General features: G+C 37.6%; 2 protein-coding genes across 3 annotated transcripts in view; one reads left to right on the top strand and one right to left on the bottom strand.

The window, feature by feature from the left end:
- Positions 1 to 9,004, bottom strand: part of enox1 (ecto-NOX disulfide-thiol exchanger 1) — an 83,584-nt gene extending 74,580 nt beyond the window's left edge. Inside the window, 1 exon segment of the mRNA XM_043249066.1 lies at positions 8,636 to 9,004. The gene's annotated coding sequence lies outside the window, so the exon portion shown is untranslated.
- Positions 9,005 to 10,128: 1,124 nt separating this feature from the next.
- On the top strand, positions 10,129 to 17,564 carry lacc1 (laccase (multicopper oxidoreductase) domain containing 1). Of its 2 annotated transcripts, none has more exons than XM_043249666.1 (5): positions 10,129 to 10,961; positions 12,561 to 12,739; positions 13,878 to 14,043; positions 15,860 to 16,085; positions 16,885 to 17,564. In XM_043249666.1, the coding sequence occupies exons 3-5, from the start codon at positions 13,905 to 13,907 to the stop codon at positions 17,051 to 17,053; spliced, it is 534 nt and encodes a 177-aa protein (XP_043105601.1). In that variant the 5' UTR covers positions 10,129 to 10,961; positions 12,561 to 12,739; positions 13,878 to 13,904; the 3' UTR covers positions 17,054 to 17,564. The 2 variants fall into 2 exon arrangements, with proteins under 2 accessions (XP_043105601.1, XP_043105600.1); XM_043249665.1 differs by having other exon boundaries at positions 10,130 to 11,613.
- The last annotated feature ends 1,892 nt before the right edge of the window (positions 17,565 to 19,456 follow it).

Raw genomic sequence — 19,456 nt, 5'->3', positions numbered from 1 at the left:
GTATTTAATAAATACATTTTATTAAAGGTATCTAATATTATTATTATTATTCCACAGCTTTAATCTTAAAAATGACTTGGCAGTGAGCACTTGACATGAAGGACTCTGGTCATCTCTGACTGTGTGCATGTCATCAAGGGTAAGGACTTGGGTTAACTGAAGCGGTGCCGCGTTACAAATGTCAAATGTGTAAAGCTTTGTTCCTAATGCACAATTCAACGTGTGTGCCAACCCTCCTATGCCAGTCTCCAGGCCTGAGCAATCGTCCCTCTCAGAGATACAGAGAGAAACTCCAGAACTTCAATCTACAGATGACTCACTTTGTTCTCTCTTTTAGATATTGGTCTGGCCCTTTCTGGTTAGATCTATCCCTGAAGCAATCTAGCTAAGAGAAATGGAACGGAGATGAGATTTCGGCTGTGAGGTATACCCTGCTCCAACACTATCAGTGCTGACGTTGTTTCATTAGAGAGTTCAATGCAAAAGGCTGTCTGTGTTTACCAAGGCTATAGCCGGAGACTCTCCTCTGATCAGTCAGCAGTTTGGCTGGAAGAGAAAGCACAGGGCCTTTCTGCTTACTGGCCATTAATGTCTAGAGAAATCCCATCATCCAGCATGGAGCTCAGAGCTGTGGGTTATTCACAGACCTGTCTTCATCATCTCCCATCACCTGCAGCGGAGCTAGACAGGGGTTAAATTTGGGAGATGCAAGAGCACTAAAATCTAGTAAGAGATATGACATAAGTGTTAGAGCACTGACTCTGTATAATGCTTATAATGAATGTTGTTATTAAAATAAAGTTTTTATTACGCATGTATATGTATGCAATACATTTTGGAGGTTGGTAAAAAAAATAATGTTTTTAAAATAAGTCTCTTATGCAGTAAAAACTGTAAAATATTATTGCAGTTACAATAACTAGTTTCTATTCTAACATATTTCAAAATGTAATTCATTTGTGTGATTGTAAATCTGAATTTTCAGCATCGTTACAATCTTCAGTGTCACATGGTCCTTCAGATATCATTATAATATGCTGATCTGGTGCTCAAGAATAGGGATTTGAAAAAACAATTCTCACTGTTAACTATTTGCTTATTGGCTGCTTGTTAGTATATTCTGCACAACCATATTCTACATCCCTAATCATAAACTTACCAACTAATAGCTTTCAATAAGCAACAAATTAGGAGTTGTAGTTACAACACAGTTTTTACGTACCTTGCTGCACATTTCGCAGCAGTTTCACAGAAAAAACGTCTAAAACATAGGTTCAATACGTGAACCCTGGAACGTTTTCCTTATGTTGATATATGTATGCATTGTGGTGGTTTAGAATTTAAATATACGTGGACCATTGCTAAAAGCTAATGCTGGAAATATGCCCTACACCAAATTCAACCCTAAATCTACCCGATAGTGTTAACAAATGCAAAACTGATATAAAAAGGCATTTGTTGATGCAGCAGTTTTTTTAATGCAGATTTGAACTGTTTAGTATTTTTTTCACTTTTGATCATTTTAATGCATCCATGCTGAATTAATTTCTTTTAAAAAATCTTACTGACCCAAATTCTGAACGGTTAGCGCATGCATATGTTACGGGCCAATAGTGTGTACGTGTCAGTGGTCCAGCTCTTATAGCTCCATTGTCTCCCCTCCCCCGCCTTTCCAAGCCTTTGTCCTTGAACAGGACATAGACGGAGGAGATGAAAGCCATCTTTGAAAGGATGTTCCGTATCTTGGGATATCGGTGCAATCATGCAGTATCTGTCCATTGATTCATTGTATACGGCAAAAATCTAAATCATTTCAGGAAGTGGGAGACTTCTAGCCATCGCTTGCGCAACGTTCTTATATCAAATCTGTTGAAATCTAGCTTTCTAATGGGTAAATGAAGAAAAAAATTATCTTACAGTTCATTCAAAGAGTTAAAAAGCACTAAAACAATCTGGAGAGGAGTCTGCGTGAATCCAAAGAGACGCTTGGCTTTAGACAGAATGAGTCCAGGTGTGTTGGACTGAACCGCTGCTAACCATCTAACGTTTGAACACAATTGGCAGAGAAAGCACATTAAATTCATATTGGTTTTTAATCATTATTTTTGCCAGCATCGCAGATATTTTGATATACACATCAATATATATACAGATATACATAGCCTACATCAGCCATGCCCTGTGCACTTAGTACGAACTCGCTTTTTCCTTTTGTTGTATCTTCCAGATCAGCTCAAATCAGATTATTTGAGTCGTACTGCAAGCTCTAAAACCTGGAGTAAAACCAAGAGCTAATGTAAAACAAGGCAATAGAACAATCTGATACTCTCCGCCTGAAGAGATACTATCTTATTCAATCTATGCACGTCTAGTGATGCAGTGCGGGGTCAGGACAGTGGCTGCCACAATGAGGAGGACTTCCTGCTCAAATGAAGCTTGAGAAAACACGTAACAACACACTAAGTGCACATTACAGACAAAACACCAGTCCGTTATCCATAATAATGTTTCTTTCATTAAAAAAGTCCACACTTTCTCATCAAACATAAGTATGTAAAAATATACACACAATAAGAACGTTGTACCAAAGGATTCATTTAAATGTAAGTACATAGTAGTTAAGACAACCTAATATAAAGTAGGACCGAAGTATTTTCTGATTAAGAACATTTACGTTTGCTATGGCCTAAAGGTGAGTAAAATTTCTGCAAATGTACATTTTTGGGTGTATTATTAGTTTCATAGTCCAGTTTAGCTAATCCATGTATTAGACAGAGCAACCAAATATGCTTCCAAACTATACAAAAATAAATATAATTCAAAATAAGAAGCTCCCAGTCAAAAGAAAACTGAACACTGTAATATAATTTTATCACATTAAGTTCACAGAACAGTCAGCAGAAATACAGTAAATAACAGTTTTTACAGTAATAGTAATAATGCTAAAAAGAATCATTGTGTAGAAGCAGACCGATACTGAGTGTTTTTTCCCTTTCACAGAGTGTTTTTTCCCTTTTTTTACTTGCAGTAAAGCATGCAGAATGGAAGGATTGAATAACCAAATGAGAGAGACACACACAGCAAAGACCATTAACTCCCATTCCTGAAGGCTTCTGCATCACTGCCTGCTGCACTATTTGCAGGCAGAGGTTTGTGTGTGCGAATAATAATCTGTCTCTGGCCACAGGCTGGTAATGGGGAGACAGACGGTCTGTTCCTTTTCCATAGCACTCCTGTCAGTTAGAGACTAAGCAAATGCACCTCTACAGGCAAAGTAACACAGCTGAAGTCACGCAGCACTCTGTCCTGACAAAAAAAAAAAAATTCCAATGCGGTTGCCAAAAATCTTGACTTTTTAACTGACACGAAAACCCGAGAGAGACGAGGAAAGAGTCGTCCGTTTCAACAGCCAGACCCTGCCATTCAGCAATCAGCGAGAATGAAATAACACTGTAAAAGCAACCCATGGACAATTAACTTTAGCACTTAAAATGTGTAATTACAACAAAAGCTAGCTGAATAGAAGGCAAATACAGTCATTCACAGTTAATTATTGTAAACAGCTCTCTTTAAAAAGGAAAAACATTTCCCTATTGCTGCTCATTGGAGTTTAATTACTATAGTTGTCTATATACCTCTGTATTTTAATGGATTTTAATTCAGAATCCAGATTTTACAAGGTGGCAAACAATCATTAAATTGTTTTATTGTGCAGAAATAAACAAAAATGTCCTCAAAAACAAACACAAATGTGCCCTTTTGGTGTCTAAATGTCTCTTGTAATTGTTTCATGATCCTTACTCAATAGCTGACTGCACGTAATTGCAATAGGTTCGGAATTTCGCTTTTAATTCAATGAGGTACTTGCTGTTTCTTTGTAATTAATCGTGAAATTTACAAGCAAGTGCTGAGTGGAAATAGTTTCTGAATCAAACTGTGTCTGGAACCAGCAACACAACAGATCCGCGAGACACCAGTTTGACTCTCGCCGAAGGGGCTCCTCGTGTCCTGTATAACCCGGCAATGTTTATTCAGAGATCTGAGAGGCAGCAAATTGCATTTCCTGCTCGCTTTATTCCATGGATCTCCATATAAATTAAATTATAACTTGATTTATTGCCAAGCCTTATACTTCGGGGCTCACGGCCCCCTCCAAAGGATAACGCAGCTTATTGTGGCAGAAAAGCCGTCCCAGAAAAACATCCAAACATCAAAGGAGGCTTTCATAACTGCTGCTTTGAGATGCAGTGAGATACAGTGGCTTCAGACGGCGAGTGTGACCAAAATCATTCGGACACGGCACATTGGGCCAATTACAGTCTCGTCAACAGCGGTCATGATCATGTGTTAAAGTACAGGGGGTCTAGATGAGATAATTCTAATAACGGCTAGTATTTCTAAACTGAGGAGACAGCTGGTACGGGGGCCAGCCGAGGAAAAGCGTGCCTTGCAGAATAGCATCAACGTCACGGTGTCCTAAATCTGTAAGGGAAAGTGTGACATAAAATATGAAAAGAGGAAAGATTTAGCATTTAGTCTTTAAACACACAACTGAAAGAATAATTCCGCCCAAGGAAAGAATATTTGCTGAACAGTGAATGGGTGCCGTCAGAAAGAAAGTTCAAACAGCTGATAAAAACAACACAACTTCAATAACGTCAAGTAATTTTGTAAAGTTTGTAAGAAATGTTTATATTTAAACTGTTGTTTCCAGCTGAAATATGAGTCCTCTAAATATTGCAAAAAATTATCTGAATCAGGAGAGAAATATGCACAGTTCAACACTGTTTTAAATAGATATTTTGATGAGAGTGGAAAACATGGAATGCACTTTTCACTGAAATAAGCATCATTGTATATTATATATTATATTTTTTGCTAGATTATTCAAACTTATTGCACCTTAGTTGCAAATTTGTTTATCACAAACATGCAGCTTTTCATTTTACAGGATATTAATTGACGAACAGGAATGGTGTGGATTATTGTGATGTTTTCATCAGCTGTTTTGGCTCTCATTCTGACGGCACCCATGCACTGCAGAGGAACTATATGTGTGCGAATCTGTTGAGATGAAGAAACAGACTCATCTCCATCTTGGATGACATGAGGTAGAGTTAAAACTCAGAAAATGTGAACTATTCCTTTAAAGAGGTTGTGTTTATGCATCCAGAGTATCAACAGCAGACCTATTAAGAATATATCAGCACAGACACCTGGTGACTGCAATTTTCCCCAGCTGATCTTTACAATTAATGTTTTATTTGGAAGTTCGTGCAGCGCTACAAGTAACAGTTAATGAGAAAAACCGCCTGTAGAAGAAATGCATTTGGGCTTAATTGCACACTCTTTTAATCTTTTTTTTGCAAAAATACTGGCCAGCAGACCTTTTACTCTCACAGATGATTCAAAGATAAAGAAAAACAGAGTCTGTGGAAAGCATTGGAGCAAGCTAAAATGCCAATCCAGTTACTGAGGATAATTCAATTTGAGAGGGAAGACATTGTTATGGCATTCTTTTGTAGTACGACTGCATTGTAAACAATATGAGTGCATAAGGGAATATTTCCAGGACTCTCTCAAGCTTTGTAATAGCTTTCAAATCTTAACTGTAGTATTGGCATGATGCTATTAAAACATCACAGTGTGATGCATTGTTTCATTTTCATGAATCTGCCATGAAGTCGGTACAGATGGGAATGCTTATTTCTTACTACCACGAACAAAGTGCGGGGAAACATGTGCAAGCCTTTTCAAATAAATAAATAAATGTTGCATATTTAGCTATTTATTTCAAATCATCAAAGCATCTCATTCGGTCTTTACGGCACCCTTCTATAGAATTCATCAGTCTGCATCTTCCTTACAGTATACTTCTTAGATCTCCATCTCCCTAGAGATCCATAAAGATCCTGTATCTTAACAGTCACTATTGTTTGCATTAATGGTCTGTTTGCAATAATCTGACTTCATGTTTACACCAATTTAAACATATATCACTATATACCAGTGGCTAATATATTTATATGTAAAAGTATATATGAAGAGTTCATTTGCAAAAAACAGATTACCGTCTTTAACAATTTTCAAACATTTTTTTTTCATTGTGCATTCTAATTCATTAAAAAATGACTAGTTGACTTTATGTCGAGCGATTAATTCATGCTGTTGAATTGTGTGTTGATAATTGTGTTTTGCATAGTTTCGTATGTTTTGTTTTTCTTTTTTTGACTGATGTGTTATTGTTTTGGTTTATTTGTTGGTGTATTACTATTAAGATAATATAGCGTTAGGTCATGTGAAGAATGGCACTGGTATTGTTCACTGATGAAGAGCATAATCGTGAATTTGATTAGGTCAAAAATATATAAATACAGCTAATTAGCACAATAAAGCATAATAAAAAAATGACAACATGACTATTAAAAATAAAAAAGGTTATCTGTTTTTGCAAATGAACTCACACATAATACTAAAAACAACACATTTCAAACATATGCACTTATAAACAAACAAATATTGCACCAAAGAAATATATTAATGATATATTATAACAAATAGCGACCCAAGCATTCAACGTTTCTTTCAGCTCTGATTAAAGTGTAGTTATTTTGTACTGATTTTGCTTGGCCGTCCGTTAAGAAGTCATTAGCCATCGTTTCAGAAATAGTACTTGTTTAGGTACTTCACTGACCCTGTATAGAAAATAATGATGCATCAAATACATACAGAGTTCAGCGCCTCGTAGCGATGACAGCCCGTGAAGATGTCTAGAGCGCTTTCACTCGCTGTGACTGAAAGGTCAACTGAAATATGCACGTTTTACAATGGACTTTTGCTTTTAGTCTAATTGGAATGAAATCAAACCATTTCTAATTCTCCGGTTTCAACAAAAGACCGGCTTCTTTGTGATCTGTTACATTCTGTGCTAGAGCTGCAGTGATTGTTCAGAGGAATCGGTTGCATTTAAAGCAGTGGCGTTTTTACAATATCAGAATTAAAAGCACAGTTAGCTTTGTTCGGCAAGAGTGTGCAAACACAAAAGGAATTTATGGTGTTTTTTTGCGAGCTTTTGGTACATACAATGAGCAACAGTTTGTAATGATGGTATTACGTTTTGCAACTACCTATCAAACAAGCAAGTAATTAAGATAAAGTAATTACGGTTTTGAAAGGAACCGACTAGTTGATTCGCTGCACTGTCGACAAAAAAAGTTTTGTTTTTTGTTTTTTTTTCTTTTTTAAAAAGCTTCCGTTCACTAGAAAAGAGACAAAATAATGAGCCCAGCATGAAGAAGCAGTGGATTAGGTTTGTTCCTGGAGGGAAGTTTACCATATCTCAGAAAATGGCTGGACACACAGGAGAAGGGTGGGGTTAGCAGAACTCATTAGCATTTAAAGGGACGTGCAACAAAGCAGCTTGCTTGAAAAGAGCTGTTTTTAACAGGATAAAAGGGGGGGTTGTTTGCTTACACGACCACTGAGAAATTCTAACCAAAGTAGGTTAAGACTCATATCAACCTGTGGAAAATGAGCATCCGATGATCCCTTTAAAAAAGAGGATTTTTGTGAAGTGTTTCACACACACACACACGCTGGCATTTGTGGTTTATGGGGACTCTCCACAGGCGTAGTGACGCCATTTAGCATATTTTTAAGCCTTTTGAATCATAGAGACATCGGCAGTGTCCTCATAAACCAACTTCAAATTGTGATAAACCACAAATGCCCACACGCCACATCTAGTCCTGCCTTTCTGTGAAAATGTCTCTACGTGCTGCTGTCTCTACGTGCGACCGAAGAATTACTCAAGGCTTACTTGCCACGCAGTGAGCCAATCAAACTCGAGGACCGGAACAAACTACATAAAACATCAACCCACATAAAAGTTGTGCTTGTTTGTATTACACCAGTGCCACAGCAAACCTGAGAAGAAGAAAAAGTCGCAAAACACATAACAGAAGCTGATATCCGCTGCTCTGTGAATGGAGAGTAACTTGGGTTCCTCGGAACTCTCTCCATGGTGCTGAAGCGGTTGCCCAGGTGACAGGATATCAAGGGCATCGGCGTTTCTACAGAGCCGCTGAAGCATCCGACGCTCACCAAACCCCGGTGATTAACCACAACAAACTACAGACATCAGCCCACATTCAACACCAAACTTCTGAAAGCGCAATTTAGCCAACCTATGTTGTCTCCAAACGCCGTAAAGCCGAGAAAGCCGTTTTGTTCGAGACCTTTTATCGTGTTATCTGAACGAAGCGACGTGCCCCCCGCTGAAGTCGGTGTCGCTTTCTTTCCGGTGAGCCGTGCATCCCGAAACAAAACGCGTGCGCGTTTAACTTTCAAAACTGATCTAATGTTCGGCGCACAGCAGCCTGTAATAAACGCTCTGTCTCAACAAGTACGCCAACAAGTACAATGCGCATTCCGTCTCAAGAGAAACTACGCGATGTGAAAAAAATACAGCGCGTAAATAAATTGTAAACAGAGCGCGCTTAAACGCGGTCGATGCCTCGATAGGGGGGAGACGCTGTGATGGAGCTCGGCTCGGTCTGATGAAATGAGGAGAACGGGAACCAGCAGACGCTGTCGGGAAATACGGCGGAGCCGGGGAACGAAGGAGGACTCTTACCGCTCTGAATCAAGCCTCGGTGTGATTCGGCGTGATAATCCCGCGGAACGAACGCGAAGCCAGCTGAATGGCGAAACGCCGCCCGTAGTCGCTCTTCGGCGCTGCTGCATCTGACGGCGCAGCTGCTGCTTCCACGCGCTCAGAGACCGAGCGCGCGACACGGATCGGCGTGCACGAGTCCACCGCGAGCTCGCTGTTTTCTGTGTCTCAAAACTGACTAATTATCCGAGGTCACGAGTCAGCCGTCTGATGCGAAGCGTGAGTCAGACTGATGTGGTGACTGCTGAAATTAATAAAGCGACAATAAACGAGACAGTCATCATTATGCATTTAGCGGTTTGGTGCGTGATGCAAAACACATGACAAACTATTTCGATCTCGTCATTTGCGCTGTGGGTTTTATGCCTATCGTTTTAAATTTTTTTTTTAATTGCAAAGACTTGTACCTATAATATATGGATCTCACGTACGATATAAGCTTTGTGATCTTTTTTATCTATTATTAGTATTTGTATTAGTGGTAGCAGCGGTATATAGTAGTAGGCTCTGACTATTTATTTATTTTGCATTAGTCGTACACAAAACGCACTAAGCTCAATTGCACACGTCTGATATGAGAATCGGAGCAGCACTGCTGGTGATGGTGAAGGAGAAATGATCTGGTGATTGTACTCCCTCTGTTGGCCGCTGGACACACGTCGGGTTTGGAGGAGCGCTTCAGTTAGTCTTTAGTCTGTCAGATAATATATGTCTCTATGACACGTCACGCGGTTACGAGGAAGTGATGAACGTGAGCTCAGCGAAAGACTTGACGTCAGGTCAAGTGAGACAAATAACTGAGCGGCCCTTAAACACAGTATAAGGATCATTCTGAAAACCTTTTCATTTATTCTACGTAGAAATCCACTAATGCAAGCTTCATGAGCCTCTGGAGAGAATATAGCATAAAACACTTCTGGTAGTCAATTATGGATGATATATATATATATATATATATATATATATATATATATATATATATATATATATATATATATATATATATATATATATATACTACACCATTCTGATTTCTATAATTTAATCCATGCAATGCTAAAAACTAATATCACAAGGCATCACTGGATTTATATGCTTACTAATGTTTGTGCATTTGTTTTCTCACAATGTCACTTTCTTGAAGACGATGTTATGACCTGTGACCGGTTTCAACAAACCCCTGAAGGACGTTATTGTGATTTTTATATATTTTTTGCAAGTAGCTGATGAATATTGATATTACAAAAGATGAACACCAGAAGAAAGTGAAACTGAGCACAGGAATAAACAGCTTGCTTTTTTCTTCCATTTTGAATAAAGAAAGGAAACAGCGAAGAACCACCTGGAATCTTTGACTGTTTTCCGTGTCAAAAAAAAGTCAACATTCATTCAGACAAGCAATAATTATATTAATTTCATTTTATTTTATTGTTTTAATATTTTATCCAATATAGGACATATATAATGAGCAGAGCTGGGTAAATTAGTTAAAATATTGCAATCCATTACTGATTCCAAGTTAGATGGAAAAACTTGGTAACGTAATCCATTACAATTACACATTTTATAATCACACCACTTTTTGATTACCTTTATATCACTTGCTTATCACACTGATTTTAATAGCTTTGTAAATAAATACAAAATATATTTCATTTGTTGCTAACAATGAAACGAAGCACATTAGACATTGCATTACGTCAAAGTTTTCCAAACTGGGGTTTGTGTTTAATAAAAAGCCAATAATTTCAAAATAAGGAGCTTACTGAAAGCGATAGTGTTTTATTTGTTGACCCAAAATCAATGTTGCGGTGTTAAGAAAACACTACTCAAAACTGAAATCCTTTTTGCAGATCCGCTTGTTTGATCTCTGTGGTCTCTCAGTGACTGGTTTCTATGTGAATGTGCACAAGACTAGATCATTTATTGCGTGTCTATTATGTAATCAGTAAAAAGCAACTAGCCTGATTACAGTATTTTAAAACTGATTCAAATTACAAGCAGCCCGCTTCAGGTTTCTGGATGACTACCCAGCACTGATGAGGAGGAAATGAAAACCTCTCATGAAAACAAAGCAAGGTTCACCTACAGTATCAGCCCAGAAGAACTCTTCAATGGGGAAGTTCATGAAGACACCTGACAGTCTGTTACAGTCTGCCAGAAGCCTAATTCAGCACATTATAGCACCCCTCTGGACATTCATGCTCGTCTAGCGAGGAGTTTCCACCGAGGGCGGTGCTACGCTCTTTTCAGGAAGCGCTGGCTCAGAGGAAATTTTGTTTTCGTGGTAAATTAAAAAAAAAAAGTTCCTCGTTTGTGACATTACCATACCGCCTGGTGTGGTGTGTTTGCACGTCCCGGCGCGCTCCGTCCCCGCGAGGCGAACGCGTCTGCGCGCGATGACCCGCTAACTAACGACCAAGAGATGGCCGCGGTAACTCTCGTGGACCTCACGCGCTCTCCGCGCGGCTTCTGCGCGGAAAAGCGCGTCGGCGAGTTCCGCGCGTCGACCGGGGACGGCTCGCAAGAGCGCGTCTTCTTCATAGCTAACCCGGAGAGCTCCGCGGGGACGGGCGGGTTTCCCAGAAGCTCTATCCGGGAGATGTTTATCGGTTTCGGCGATTCCCCGCGGGTCCTGTGCGAGAGCTCGCTTTCAGCCGCGTTATACTCGTTCAAACGGGCCATAGACGAAGAGGGCGTGAGTAACGTGAAGGTCGTGACTTCGAGCAGCGGGAGAGGATTGTTTCGGGTCTACCAGGAGCTCCTTTTCACTTCTGCGTACGAGTTCGAGTACAGCGTCGTGTTTGACGAGCCGTCCTGTGAGCGGCGTCCCCCGGGTCCGCGCGCGCCTGACGCTGAACGCGAGCTCAGCGCGTTTCTACAGCACCTACCAGCGCTCAAAGGAGACGTTGCCATTCTCAGATCTTCTTTAATTTCAGGTTGGCTAAATATGCATAGTTAGTGCTGGTGAGACAGGACTAGTGATACATGCTTGCATAATTTCACCATATACATACAATTACGTTTTATTAAACATTTCGAAAAACTGAGAGAATATGGAAAGCTATGGGAGCTTACTTTAAATTACTGAGCCAAAATGAACAAAAATATGCAATTTGATCCAGATGTTCATATATATATATATATATATATATATATATATATATATATATATATATATATATATATATATATATATATATATGGCCACAAAGTAAATTCTGAATACTAATCACTGGATAATAGACTACGTATAAATGCACATATATCAAAGCTGTGGTCTCTGTAGTTTTATTATTATTTTGAGGCCAAAACATATAATCCAATGCAATACAGTAATGATTAACAGATGAATGAATACATATTCTTCAAAAAATATACTTGGATAATCAAGTAAAGCTTAGTTGCTTCAGTCTGGTATATGTTCATCTTATGCAATATTTACAACCAAATAAATGTTACTCTGACTTTTACTAAAAAGTTTTCATGGCAAAAAGACATTTTTAGAAATATACTAAAAGGCCTTTTAAAGATGTGGCCATCTGTAATGCAGTCCAAGAATGCATATTTTTGCACAAAGCGTAAAGTATCGATCAGGCATGTGGAAGATTGAATACAACGGGTTTTTCAGTAAGTTTCATTTAAATAATTTAGATGCATTGTAAATTCAAGTATCAAATTTGATCCGGTAGTCTTTATAGGGTTAATTTGGAACAGGCAGCGAAGGAAATACAGGCAGCAAGTGTGTGTCATAGATGCCAGGATGCACCTGACAGGCAATGTGAATGTCCATAGTAAGCAGAGCTGGAATCTAGACAAAGAAGAAGCTCAAATATAATAGAAACATAATGTTATTTTAATGCCTCTATTTCTTTCTCATTCAAAGACCGCTTCGATCACGGCTTCTCCACTCGTGCCGGCGGTATCTCCTACATCAGCACTTTGAGCTCACTCAACCTCTTCTGTAACCCGCGGCGGAAAGACTCCAGAGCCGTGGTGAACGAGAACCTCCGGAGGCTCGGCCTGAAGGCTGGCTTTCACCCTCAGCACTTCAACCTCATAAAGGTGCTTCATCACAAAGAAAATACGAGGAAGTCCATCTTTAAGCGAGCAAACCATAACCCTAAAGGCATGCCACAGCATTTGCAAAACTGCATTCTTTTTAATACTTCCTCGCTGACTGATTTTTATCATTTTAACCTTAAGATCAACATTTTACTATACAATAACATTAAACATTTTCTACATAATGCTTTTATCTTTATCATATGCATCTTTTGTTTTGGAATTCTCATCCGCACATTCTTGAAATGAGTTTGTTGCACATATTTAATTAGTATGTACATATGACTTTATTTTAATTGAAATATTATTATTAACCTTGTTTACACTGACAAGTGAAATAAAAAGTTTTTTAAACATAAAAAAGAGTTCCAGTAACACTTTATAATAACTGCACACTATGAATCATTAGTTGAGCATTAGTAAATAGAGAATGAATAATAGATGTTTTGTTCTCGAGCATATCTACAATGTTTAATAATTGTATTTTCATACTTTATTAATGATCAATCAATTTATAGTTTGTAAATAAAAAACAATTTCTAAATCGATTTTTTAGGAGTTTGTTCATAAGATCATTTAGAAAGTGTGAGTAAATGAGTAATAAACTATTTAAATGTGCATTAATAAATCCTATTATTTAGTGTCAAATTAATAAATGCTTTATTAAAAGTATTCCTGCTGTAATCCATGATTAAGTCAGGTACTTCTAAAACATTTAGTAGTGGCCAGCCATCGATTTGTTTGAGCTCATCTAAAGTGAAGATGATTTATACCTTGTAAAGCATTTACGAAAGAGATTTAAAGGCTCGTTTAGATGATTTATTTTTTCAAGATGCAAAAATAGTACAGTACACAAGAAAAAGTGTCTTGAAGTATCCCCCTGTGTTGTGTTTGATTATTTTGTCATTGTTATGAAGAACCGAGCCTTTCAATCTCCTTTGTAATAGATATGCTTATAAATCAAGAACATTTGTAGCTGGATGAATGGCTATTAATGTTAACAAGGCTGAATTGAATTATGAAAGTGTACTGCTGAGTTCTATGAAGTGTTGCTGAGCTTGGCCGTCATATCTGATACGCCAGGCATCGGCTGATCTTTCTACACATTGATTGCGTGTGTCTTTGTCATTGACTTCAGTGTAATCACGCCAGTGATGTGTGGGTGATGGGCAAACCCGCCCCCGACAGTTACGACGGGATGGTGACCAATCAGGTGGGCGTGGTCATAGCAGCACCGGGGGCCGACTGCATGCCGCTGCTCTTCACTGACCCCGTAGCAAAGGTCATCGGAGTAGCACATGCAGGTGAGTCACGTCACCATGCCATAAATCTTAATGCTGCTTCACACAGGTTTAAACGTTAATGGACCAGTTTCATTTACCCAAATAGTAATGTATATTACACATCAGGGTTATACTGATACACTTAAAGCTTCAAGCGAGATCTGTAGGAAGTATGTATTCATATAAACAGGAAAGGGAACTTCCATTCGACCGCGAATTTTCAGCGAAGTGGACTGAGATGAGATTCGAGTCCGAAGAGAGCTGACATATTCAGTTTGAAGAGCACTGCAAAAGGCAGAGAGAGAAGGGGAACATTAATGCATCACTTAATAGGAAGTGCGTGTAGAAGGAAATGAACCTGCTAGTCTTTGCTCATCACTCCAGTACTAAACCACTGTGATAAGATAAGTTGAGGCGACTGTGATTTATTACGCCTAATAGGTGTATTAAATTTTTTATTTTGATTCATGTTATTTTAAAATGATATATTTCTAGCTTGTGTCTATTTGATCGGTGCCCTGAACTTGGCATCACAAGCACTGTTTGCTTCTTTAAGATTAATTGCTTTATGTATTCGCTTTGGATAAAAGCATCTGCAAAATTAGTAAATGTAAAATGTATTTAGCATGCAGCCGTTCACAAATACGAAGTGCGAGACGTGCGACAAATATCATGATCATAGCTAAATAAAATATAATTCATTCAAATGTATTAATAAAAAAAGTTATTATAATTTAATTAATATACATTTTATAAAACATATTATATTATGGCCGGTTTTGTTTGTGTAATGAAGTAATAGAGTGCTATTTAAACACAACATTTATTACTCAGTTTTAGTGTGTTCAAATATAACAACTTATATTGATTTAATTATTAATAACTTATTTAATATTTATATAATTATGCATTCATATTAATATGTGTGGTAGACAGCTGGGTAGTAAATTATTACAAAATTAAGTACTAGTAATTACATATATTGACAAAATTCTTCTTCTTTTTTTTACATATTTAAAACTTTTCTTCTAAAAATGCCTATGTGACATGCAGGTAAAGAAAATATGTCAGCTATTTATTTTGATTGCTGTTTATTTAATTTTTGAGTTTTTGAATAAACCCCCTGCAGTCCCTTCACAATCCCCGGTCTGAGAAAACTTGACACAATGCAATGCCTAATATGTTGTTTATAACAACAACAACAACAACTGAAATATATTTTCTTAGTATTTAAAGATCAATATGGAACCATTTTATCCTATTTAAATCAATGTTACGTTAAAGTAAACATAAAGTAGTCTGATAATGTTACCTAAAATGTAATGGATTATTTTAAAGTAAACTCCTCATCTTTTTTATATAGATATTAATAAATACATATATATTGTTATATTTAAATATGTTAAGTTTTGTGTGTGTGTGTGTGTGTTCAGACTGTGAAGTGAATTTCAGCAGATGTGCTCAGGGAGTAGTAAACACTGCGCAGAGACCCTGTCAATCTAAACGCAGCTAAAGAGAAACCCATGATGCACGGTTATAGAAAGCAATTTGTTTTATCTGAAATGCAGCTGGAATTGTAATATTCCCAAAAGGGTAGATGGTAATTGAGTTATTCTCAGCGGTGCTGTCATTGCTCTGCTGTGCTTACATAATCCTTGTTTATGCCGTTTGAGAGCTATATACATGCACTGTGATCATTTTCAGTGTATTTTATATATAATATTGACTTATAATGATACTCTAAAAATCATATTCCAGGTATAGCTTAAACAGCATGAATGTAACCGTTGTTTTCCTGCTGTTTGTGTGTGTGTGTGTGTGTGTTTGTGCGTCGCAGGCTGGAAGGGGACGCTCATGGGAATCGCAATGGCAACGGTGAATGCCATGGTGTCCGAGTTTGGCAGCAGACCTGCAGATATCGTGTGTGTGATCGGCCCTTCTGTCGGACCGTGCTGCTTTACTCTGGAGCGGGATTCGGCCCGAGAGTTTCACGCCATACACCCAGACTGTGTTAGACATATGGACTCATCTAGACCTTATGTCGACATCAGGCTCGCGACCAGGTAAACGTCAAAGGTCGGCCGGAGGAAACCCGGTCCGCCTTCGACTGCACACCGGAGACCTGTCTCATTGATCTCTCCGTCCTCCGTGTCACTCACAGAGGTCACGTCGCTCCCCGAAGTGACTCTCAGTAATTAACACCACTGACATTAAGGTGACTGATGTGGAGGGCAATTGCTTTTCTGATAGAATATAGCAGAAAAAACACTTTGGGGAAATGGAGGCAGACCAATTCTAATTCTCTTCTCTCAGAGATGTGAGGTGCAGTCACTTGATATTATTAAATCTTTCCTAAAAACAGTTGGTTTGTGGTTGTGTCTAATGCGCAGTGAGGTTTTTAAAAATAATTTGAATTAATAGGTTGTGTATATTTTTGCGAGGTATTTGTATTGTATTTGTATTTGTATTTTAGCGCTGGGCAACAATTCATCTGGATTTTTCACATCCAAATAAAAGTGCATAGGATATGTGTGCTGTGTATATTTATTATGTATATGAAAATAAATATATACATGATAATACATGTAAATATCTAAAAATGTACTGTATATAATATATATATATATATATATATATATATATATATATATATATATATATATATATATATAATTTATGAACATATATATTTTGGATAAATATATACATAAACATACACATTTTGGATTAATTGCGATTAATCGTTGACCAGTTCCAGTTTTTGATGTGTATAGTGCTTTGGAGGATCTTATTTTAAAAGTACTTTTGAATGTATTATTTTTACATGTTTCTGATTAAGCGACTTATCATGCTTTGACTTAGAATTCTGCTGGCCAGAGGAGGAATTAAAGCTGAACACATGGAGGACATCAGGATCCCAGACCAATCTGAGTCTACTCTCTGCACCTCCTGCCATCCTGAGCTATTCTTCTCCCATGTGAGAGATGGACCCAACTTTGGGACACAGATTGGCTTTGTGTGGATCAAATAATCCTGCATTCACCAAGCTCTGAATGAATGTGCAGAAACATTTCATATACATGAGAGAAGAATCTAAATGACCGTACATACATATATTAATATAATAAATTGATTGGTATTGAATGATCTCACTTGTAATTTATAACTTCCTTTTTTGCTAACTTTAGACTTACTGCTGGTCGGTATCCTGATCAGCAGAGTTTTCGAGATTTTGTCATTTTTAAGCAGAATGAATTGTGACAGTTGTACAGACTATGTAATATACATTTATATTTAAATAGTATTTATATCCAAATTGTTCATTTTGAAAACATAGTCCTACATTGCAGAATTTTTATTTTTTAATTTTTTTGGGTTGCTAAAATGTTAAAAATATGTATTATAATAGACAATTTTATGTTTTTTTTAATAAAATTTGTGATGTGCGTTGTCCAGACAATAAAAAAGATGCCGAAAAAAAAGCCTTTTTCAACAGTATGTCAACAATAATTGGAAGAAATAAAGAAACCTTGCTAAAAATACATAATTTATGAGCTGTCTGTTAATATACGCTGGTAAGAAAGATTTGTGTGTTTTTGTTTTTAATCATATGTAGTAATAATATAATTTTCACTCTTTTTGAGAGGTGGAAATGGACTGAATGTACACCAGGGGGAGCTTTATCGTTAGCTAATCGTGTTAGCATGTACGTTCACATATTAGCATATATACAACATATATATATATATCAAGATCAATATCATAGATCGAGCTTGAAAGTACGGGATCACGTATTTTGTACTGTAGCCTAATACTAAATCAATTTGTACATATTTGTGTACATCAGCGTTATTTAACATGATTCGATAGGAGTAAATATGTATTTAATGTCTCCCGGGCGACGCTAGAGGGCGCGCGCTTGTTTATTTAGTGAGAGCCGCTGGTCGCCGGCTGCTGTTCAAGCGCCCTTCAGCGGCTTCACAGGCGGGCTTTTGTCTGCAACAGCACTTCTGCAATGTCACACAAACATCTCAGCTATGCCCCGTCGAGCGCTGTTGAAACGACCGCGGTATTTGCCTATCACGCGAGTCATTAAAGGAGGGCAACGCAGATGTCCCAGAGTGACGTGATGTTTTGAAGAAGGACCCTTAATAGTCAGCACTATTGTCTGCTCGGCAGCGTGTCCTCGTTTCAAGGCAAGTGTTTTCAGTGTTCACAAAACGACGGATAAACCACACCACAGCCAATACCTCAATCTCCCGACCTACTAAGAGACCAGACGTGGTCAACGTGTGGGCTAACTCCCATCGCTAGCATACTCGGCTATTCTGCTAATTAGCGTTAGGAAGGTTACTTTAGAAATGTAATGGGTTACGTGTTCCCCTGTCTGAAAATGTAATGAGTAGTGCAGCTATTTCACTACGTTTTTATTACTTTTTGAAATGTGTAATGTTTTCAGGTATTAATCGCATTCAGACATTTAAACCAGGCCAAACCTTACAGTAGTTTTAGACACTTATTGCTTTGCTAATCCTCTAGCACCTCAATTAAGATTACATTAATTTAATTTTAAATTAAACAATTGCTGTGTTTGAAATCAGATCTTTATAGTCGTGACAGGAAGCTAACAGTGGCTTGGAAAAATAGTAAATGGCTATTTAAAAAAATAAAGCGTACACATAAACCCAAATAAGAAATAAAATGGGTGTCTGAGCATGCGTTTCATATTTTAGAGCAGCCATTTTAGCAATTTATGAATTAATTCTATTAAACAATAGATGTAACCTCCTTTGTAATCATTAACATTTTAATAAGTAAACTCATTAACAATTTTTCCTAAGTAACTGATTACATTTTTGTAATTAATTTCTTTAATTTAGTCACGTGTAACTAGATACTTCCTAGCTCTGCATAGGCCAGTAGTTTTGCTTTAATATCCTCTTTAAAGTTTAAATAGCATGTAGTGTAAAAAGTAAACATGAACTGCGTGGGCCTACCAGTATGGAAGATGATTACGAGACAGGCTGAACAGGGACATTTACATTATGCAACTATTTTATGATTAAAAAAAAAAACTATGCCATTAATGAAAGGGAGCAAAAATCCATCCTCTATCCGAGAAATGTATACTTTAATAAACATGCTGATTTCTGCTTCGGAGCTAATTATTAATCACGTTCTTTGGTGCGTTTCGTCACATCTGTACACAGAGCAAAGTAGCCTCGGCTGTGGGTAGCGTGAAGCTGAATGTTTGTTGTCACAACTAACAAAAAAAAAAGGCCAGATCATTTAAAACAGCAAACCTCAGCGAATCCTGTATTTATTGGTCCATGGTTTCCGTCCTCTCCGTGTGTACACCAGAAGCACATTTATTAAACCTATGCGTTTCCTTAGCTTTGTTTTCAACCGCTACAGGCCCGTAAGTGACATAATG

This window comes from Puntigrus tetrazona, chromosome 9, assembly GCF_018831695.1.
Source record: "Puntigrus tetrazona isolate hp1 chromosome 9, ASM1883169v1, whole genome shotgun sequence".
NCBI classification, from domain to species: Eukaryota; Metazoa; Chordata; class Actinopteri; order Cypriniformes; family Cyprinidae; genus Puntigrus; species Puntigrus tetrazona.
Note: the sequence above shows the minus strand (reverse complement) of the source record. Positions and strands in the feature narration are given on the sequence as shown.